General features: G+C 50.0%; 1 protein-coding gene across 2 annotated transcripts in view; it reads left to right on the plus strand.

Annotated features, from left to right (window-relative positions):
- The window catches only part of PRKD2 (protein kinase D2), a 32,190-nt gene extending 24,329 nt beyond the window's left edge, over positions 1–7,861 (plus strand). For both annotated transcript variants that reach the window (XM_059383741.1, XM_059383742.1), the window contains exons 16-19: positions 1,469–1,567; positions 4,255–4,522; positions 6,983–7,068; positions 7,401–7,861. In XM_059383741.1, coding sequence (XP_059239724.1) covers positions 1,469–1,567; positions 4,255–4,522; positions 6,983–7,068; positions 7,401–7,613 — 666 coding nt within the window. In that variant the 3' untranslated portion in view covers positions 7,614–7,861. The remainder of the gene's footprint in view (positions 1–1,468; positions 1,568–4,254; positions 4,523–6,982; positions 7,069–7,400) is intronic.
- The last annotated feature ends 211 nt before the right edge of the window (positions 7,862–8,072 follow it).

The following is an 8,072-nucleotide window of genomic DNA, read 5'->3' on the forward strand; positions in this document are numbered from 1 at the left end:
GTGGGGGGAGGAGAGAAGCCCACTGAGGCAAGCTCATCCAGACTTAAGGTGGGGAGAGGGAACTGCCTGCCTTCCAGCAACTGGTTGATTTCTCTTTCTGGTCTTCCATCACTCCCTCCCTTTTTGCCTCTGCTCCTCTCTCTCTCTCTCTCTGCAGATTTCTGCCTTCCGCCTCTTGTCTGCCCCACCCCAAGTCCTGTTTATGGGCTTGTTTATGCTTCACAATTGCCCTCCGAGGTAGGTATTACCAGCACCCCCATTTTAAAGGTGAGGAGACTGAGGTAGAGGAAGGGTCCATGTCCTGCCCAAGGTCACACAGCTAGGTGGCAGTCTAGCTGAGATTTGAACCCGGATCTGTCTAGCTTCCAACCAGCCCTCCTTGTTCTCCTCCTGTCCTAGTGGGGGAGGGAGGTGGTCAACAAACAGGAAGTGGAGAAAAGGGGTACCTACACACTGGATCTCAGTGTCCCTGGCCGAAGTCCGAGGATTACACAGAATCAAGGAAGATCATGGTGTCCCCAGAGAAAGTAGCTTGAAATTGTATCCAGATTTTTTGCTTTTTGATTCATAAATCAGCTCACCTTGCCACCCTAGAACACTCTTGAATTAACAGAGCAGGAAAAGCTCTATCTGAAACATGCACAGGAATATGTTTATCCACAGGCCATCCCGAGGAGAGTAACAGGTACCAACAACAGTAATAGCTAATGTCCTATTTGCTCTGTGCTGGACACTGTCCTAAACACTTTCTATGCCCCAACACATTTAAACTTCACAGCGACCCCTGAGGATGGGTACTTTTATTACCCACACCCCCATTTTACAGGTGAGAACACTGAGACCCAGAGAGTTGAAGTGGCTTGCCTGAGGCCACGAGCTAGTGAGTGTAGAGCTGCGTTTTCCACCTGGGCAGGCCTGCTCTAGAATCCCACCCCCCACCCCCAACCAGTACTGCATTTGATATATAATGTAGATCATGTTGGTATTTGTAGTGTTTCATCTTAGAGATTTTAATGGATGAAACGTACTTTTTAAAAAATGGAGTCACACAATAGTACCTTCTTAAAGGCTGCTACTTTACCAATAGCCCACCCCTGCCCCCAGCTTTTAGGGTTAACTCCAGGCCCAAGGTTGGGCTCAAACTCATGATCCAGGAGGTCACAAGTTGCTAGCTCTGTGGACTGAGCCAGCCAGAAACCTCACTCCTAGCTCTTTTTGGTCACCACAGCTTACCACATGCCTGAGGGTCTCCGTCTCTTCCCAAACCCACTGCTCCAGTCTAGTCTTTCTGGAATTATCCAACTCCTATCTCAGGTGTCATGGTTTTGGGGCTCCAATGCATCCCCTGGCCCTGGGGGATATCTTTAGGGGTACAGAGAAGGGCATGGATGGAGTTTGGAGGGCTGGCGGCAGAATCTGGGGCAGGTAGCTTCCTACCTTTCTTACCAGCCCCATCTCCTCCCCTCAGATCCTGGTGGCTCTGAGACACCTTCACTTCAAGAACATTGTCCACTGTGACTTGAAACCGGAAAACGTGCTGCTGGCATCAGCCGACCCCTTTCCTCAGGTCAGTCATGTTCCGCAGCTTGATTTGGGGAAGTGCAGCTAATCCTGGGAGGCGGGTGGGGATTGTATGAATCAGGAAAATTGGACACAGAGACTCAAGATAACAATGACTTAAATAAAACAGACGCTGGTTTCACACTCATGTAGGGTCCAGCATGAGCATTTCGAGGCTGAAAAAGCGGTTTCTTAGAGTCAGGTACTCGGCTCTGAATGGCTTGTTCTGGCCTTTCTATGATGTTCTAGACCGTCATGGTTCTTGATAGTCCCCATCAGGTGATAAGATAGTAGAGGGGAGGAGGAAAGAAACAGGTGGAGGAAATGGACACACCCCCTTCCTTCTCTGAACCTATGGAAGTTTACAAGGCATGTCTCCTAGTATCCTATTGGTCAGGACAAGGTCATGTGGTTGTGGCTGGCTGCAAGGGAGGGCGGGAGATGTAGTTTTTATTCTGCGTGGCCATGTGGTCCATTCCATTCAAGATTTTTATTATTATGGGTGAGAGCAGAGAACAGATATTAGGGGACAAGTGGTAATTTCTTCTGTAGGTCTGTTAGGAAAACAGTTCTGATGAGCCTTGGATTGGGCGGTGGGAATGCTTCCCCCCACCCCCAGGGGCAGAAGCAGAGTAAGTAGGGGTGACAATTGTAACAGATACAATTTATTGAGTGCCTACTGTGTTTAAGGACCTATAGCTACAGGTTCTCATGTAGCCCTTCCATGTCCTGGAAAGTTCTTGCTTTATGATCTGTGTTTTGCAAACACTGAGTTCCTTTCATTTCAAAAGCCAGGGGTTCATTTTAGTCAACTAAGAATTGCTGTGGAAACAACTTATATCAACCTCATGGTTTCTTTCTGCTGGAAGTCGCTCAGTTGTTAGTGGCAGCCTGGGATGGAACATAGGATCAGTTTTTAAATGTAAATTAATGAAAATTAAATAAAATAAAAACTAATTTGTCTTGCCACATTTGAGTGCTCAGTAGCCACAGGGAACCAGTGGCCACCATATTGGTCAGCACAGATCACAGATCAAGAGCAAATGTTGATCATGCTGTCACAAAAATAGAATTATATCTGTACTGTGTTCTGTGACATGGGTCTCTGAGCTCACATAACTCTAAAGCCCATTTGGACGGTCAGAGAAAAAAAAACCCACTCTGAAGAAAGAGTAGGAGTCCATTTTTTGGATGGGCAAGTATTCCAGGCAGTGGGAACAGCCCTGGCAAAGACCCTTTGTAGCGAGGTGATCTGTACTTTTTTGGGAACAACTTTATTAAGATATAATTCACACACCATATAATTCACTGATTCAAAGTATACAGTTCAGGGGCACCTGGGTGACTCAGTTCGTTAAGCATCTGACTCTTGACCTCAACTCAGGTCTTGATCTCAAGAGTTGTGAGTTCGAGTCCCACATTGGGCTCCACACTAAAAAGTAAAGTGTACAATTCAGCGGCTTTTAGTATTCACAGCGTTGTGCAACTGTCGCCACAATCAGTTTTAGAACATCTCATCACCCCAAAAACAAACCCTTGTACTCTTTAGACATCATCCTCCAAACTTAACACCCCTCATCCCGACCATGAATCGACGTCCTGTAGATTTGCCTATTCTGGGTGTTTCGTATAAGCAGGACATTCAGTAATAGCATATGTGGCCCTTTGTGACTGGCTTCTTTCATCTAAGTTCATGTTTTCAGAGTTCACTTATGTTGTAGCATTGATCAGTCCTTCCATTTCTTTTAACAGCCAAGTAATATTCCATTATAACATCTGGAGAAAAGGGTGGATCTTTGAAAAGGATTTTAGGACAGGATATGGTATGGCTGTCACATTGAGTCAGTGGTTGGGTGTGGCTGTTTTTGAGGGTAGGGGCTTCAAGGGTTTGGAGAGCCAAAGTGAGCCACAGAACAGTTTTGAGCCAGGGAGGAACCATATATGAACAGAGATGGCGGCACAGAGGTGGTGCTGCCTATGGACTTGGTAGGAAGGTGAGCAGGACCTTGAACCCCGGTGTGGCTGGCTCCAAAGCCTGTCTGTGACCCTAGACTGCCTCCACCATCAAGGGAAAAGTGGCCGACCACCTGTTACTGACTGCTGGCCATCACGGTCACAGTTTGCACTCAGGATCTCATTTAATCCCCAGGGAAGCCCCAGAGGAAGTTGCTATTAACATCCGAGATACAGATGAGGCCGCTGTGGTGGGAGAAGTTAGCTCCCGGCCCTGAGACCAGTGAGGCTCATTCTGAGCTCCCAGCACTTTCCCTGTATTTATTCATTCAATCCATACAACCACCCTTTAAGGTAGGGATTTTTCGGATCTCCGTTGTGCAAAAGAGGAAATAGAGGCACAAGATGGTTAAGAGACCTGTTCAGTGTGGCGGAAATACAGGAACAGGTGGCATATATTAAGCGCTCATGACTTATGAGGCATTTCTGGTCCCCTGAGCCTTAGATGGAGAAACTCATGTAATCCTCATGACGACCGTTTGAGGTAGGTGCTGTTTTGATCCTCCTCCTCATACAGATGAGGAAACTGAGGCACAGAGAGTAAGTCACTGCCCAGGTTCCTCAACTAGTGAGAGTCGAAGCTCGGTTTTCTCTGAAACGCTGTAGAGGGCGTGGGGGTGCGTGGCTGGGCAGGTGCACCCTCAATGCTCCTTCGGCCCCTCCACCCCACGCCCCCTGCAGGTGAAGCTGTGTGACTTCGGGTTTGCGCGCATCATCGGTGAGAAGTCGTTCCGGCGCTCGGTGGTGGGCACCCCTGCCTACCTGGCGCCCGAGGTGCTGCTCAACCAGGGCTACAACCGCTCGCTGGACATGTGGTCGGTGGGCGTGATCATGTACGTCAGCCTCAGTGGCACGTTCCCCTTCAACGAGGACGAGGACATCAAAGACCAGATCCAGAACGCCGCCTTCATGTACCCAGCCTGCCCCTGGAGCCGCATCTCCTCGGGAGGTGGGTCGGGGGCGGGAGAAGGGGGGAGTGGGCGGGGCCATAGAGAGGTGGGCCCTGGAAAGTCTAGGCTGTGGGGGTGGAGCCTAATGGTGGGTGGGGCCGCAGGGAGGGCGGTCCTTTAAACGGTGAGGTACCTTGAACCTAGAACCTTGGGGCAGGGACTCAGGGATGTGTATGAAGCTGGTCAGGCCTGGTTCCTAGTTCACAGAAAACGAATTACTCCAGAAAGACTGAGACAGGCACCTGGTGCTTTGGGGGCTGAGCGAGGTTTGGTCTGTCTAAGGTGGGACCAGGAGAGGGACTACTGGACCTGTGGAAGCCATACAGCTGGGGGTGGCCAGGGGAGGGGGCGGAGCCTTCCTCCCAAGGCATGGGCTGGGGCCTGGAATCTTTGGGGTTCGACCCTGAAACGGTTAGCCTTGCAAAAGCAGTGGCAGCGGAGGGCAGGGTTGGGGAACAGTTGGAAAGAAGAGGTCATGTGGGGAGAAGGTTATAGAGCAGGGAAAGGCCCTGTAGGGATATGGCTTCGTGGAGCAGGTGGAGAGGGGATTGACATGAGGGTTAGTGCAGGAAAAGGTGACAGCAGTGGGCGGGAGAGAGGTAAGCACTAAGTGGTAAGAATGGATTCATTCGTACTGGAGTAATACTGGAGGTCCTCAGCGTTGTCTTTTGGGACCTGCTCAGAAGTGTCAGTAAAAGTGTGTCAGGTGTAGGAGAGTGAATTTGGTGCAGACCGACGTGTGTGAGGGTGGCCGTGTGGACAAGGCCTATACTTAGAGGGGTTCACACAGTGAGGCCTTGTCCTTCAAGGCTTCTGATCAAGGAGACAGTCTCTCCTGAGTGTCGGCTTGTCTCCAATGCCTGATACTTGCTAATTTTCCTCTTCCTAAAGAACAGGTCTATCTCTGAGACTCTGTAGGAAACCACTGACTACATTCTTCTTTTTAAAAATTAAGATATAATGTATTATTTGTTTCAGGGGTACAGGTCTGTGATTCATCAGGCTTACACAATTCACAGCACTCACCATAACACATACCCTCCCCAATGTCCATCACCCGGCCACTCCATCCCTCCCAGCCCCCTCCATTCCAGGAACCCTCGGTTTTTTTCCTGAGATTAAGAGTCTCCTGTGGTTTATCTCCCTCTCTGGTTTTGTCTTGTTTTATTTTTCCCTCCCTCTGACTGACTGCCTTCTAATAATGCTTATTTTCATCTTATTTTTGTGGACATAGCAAGTGATCTTTGGATTTTCATTGACTGGGGTGATATGATATTTCCATTATAAATAAATTCATGTTCCCCTTAAGGTTTTCAATGGTAAAATGAATTTTTATTTTTTTAATATTTTTTTATTTAAAGATTTTATTTGTTTATTTGACAGACAGATCACAAGTAGGCAGAGGGTCAGGCAGAGAAAGAGGGGGAAGCAGGCTCCCTGCCAAGCAGAGAGAGCTCGATGCAGGGCTCAATCACAGGACCCTGATATCATGACCTGAGCCGAAGGCAGAGGCTTAACCCACTGAGCCACCCAGGTGCCCCGGAAAATGAATTTTTAAAAAATGAAGTGATCTATAGCCAAATGTTATCGATTTTTGCTTTGATCAAATAGTGACATGGCTCGTACTCGCTTTGGCAGCACATATACAAATAGTGACATGGCTCAAATTCCGAAATATACAGAAGGGTCTGCAGTGAAAATCCTCTCTCACTCCTTTGTCTGCCATTCTTCCCAAAGGCATTGGCTATTCAAAGTCTTTTAAATACGTGCATTTGACATATATTCTTTTATTTCCTCCTTTGATACAGGTGGTAGTGTCCTATACATGGTGCTTTTTAACTTGCCTTGTCCTCTTCACAGCTTATCTTGGACAAATGGTTTGGCTTAAAGAAAAAAATAATATTTTAAAGATTTTATTTATTTATTTGTTTTAGAGAGAGAGAGCATGTGCGAGCAGGGAGAGGGGCAGAGGGAGAGGGGGAGAGAGAATCTCAAGCTGACTCCACGCTGAGCTCAGAGCCCCATGCAGGACTCGATCCCACAACCCTGAAATTATGACCTGAGCTGAAATCAAGAGTCAGTGGCCCAACCAACTGAGCCACCAAGGCATCCCTGGCTTTAAGAAAAACACTAAGTGAAGAATAAGACAGGTGTACCTGTGTATACCTCTGTATGACAAAACTTACAGAGGTGACATAGGAATGGGGAAACTGAGGGAGAGGCTTGGTGAAGACACTTAGGAGCTAGTTTGTGTGTGCAGTGTCGGAGGATAGGTGGACAAAATGGTAATTTGATGAGGAAATGGGTGAGTGAGCAATTGGTGCAGGTGAGGCTTCCAAGCTACCTGGGCCAGTGCGGAAGGCAGGCCGGGATGGTAGCAGGTCGCCTGGAGTGGCCTGTTGCAGGAGGGGCAGCCTCTACCGCGCCGGGCTTGAACTGTCCGTCTCCTCCCCGCGCAGCCATTGACCTCATCAACAACCTGCTGCAGGTGAAGATGCGCAAGCGCTACAGCGTGGACAAGTCTCTCAGCCACCCCTGGTTACAGGTGATGCAGGGGGCGGGGCTTGAGAGAGGATGGGGAGGGAGGTCTCATTGGCTGGGTTGGAGGAAGGGGTGGAACCCGATGGCTTATTGGCTCTATAGCTAGTGAAGGCTGCAGGTGCATTTTCCGTGGCTCCGAGCATGGCTGAGCCTCCTACTGGCTGGGCTGTGGAAGGAGGCGGAGCTGAATATCTATTGGCTGGGCAGGTTGCAGAGGGTGTGGCTTCACCTTCATTGATCCCGGGCCTGTCAGCTTCAGGGAGGATATAGCATGGGGCGCAACTCAGCCTCTGTGGGCCCTGCTCTGCAAGCTAACCCCTGTTCTCCCGGGCCCAGGAGTACCAGACATGGCTGGACCTCCGAGAGCTGGAGGGGAAGATGGGTGAGCGGTACATCACGCACGAGAGTGACGACGCACGCTGGGAGCAGTTCGTGGCAGAGCACCCGCTGCCCGGGCCTGGACTGCCCGCTGATGGGGACTTCGAAGGGACCCTCCTGCCGCAGGACCATGAGATGCAGGGGCTGGCCGAGCGCATCAGTGTCCTCTGAGGCCCCATGCTCCCGTCTTGGCTGTCCCGTGCTGCTGTCCTCCGGTCCCTGGAGAGCAGCCCTCTGCACCATTTCAGCAAGGAACTGTTGTAAACAGAAGCAGCTTTCTGCCCCAAACGGATGGGACGCACCCTGGGAGAAGTGGGGGTCCTTGGCGGGTCAGGGGTAGTTATTTCCAACCTGAATTCCCCAGCAATTAAAACGAACTCATCTCTGGCCCCATGGCCTCGGTGTCTGGCCACACTGCACTCTCTTATCATGAGTCTGTTGTTCCCCAAGACGGAGTTCCCCTGGAAGGAGGACTGTCTGAGAAGAAGGCAGGAGGGAGGGGGCATGGCAGAGGGTTGGCGGTCGGGGAGAGGAGGCTGAAGGCCGAGGAGTTTCGGAAGGAGGACTGACTGGGGTGGGAAATCTGGAGGGAGGACTAGAAGGGGGAAGACACAAAGGGTAGCCTAAGGA

Source organism: Mustela nigripes, chromosome 17, assembly GCF_022355385.1.
Source record: "Mustela nigripes isolate SB6536 chromosome 17, MUSNIG.SB6536, whole genome shotgun sequence".
NCBI lineage: Eukaryota > Metazoa > Chordata > Mammalia > Carnivora > Mustelidae > Mustela > Mustela nigripes.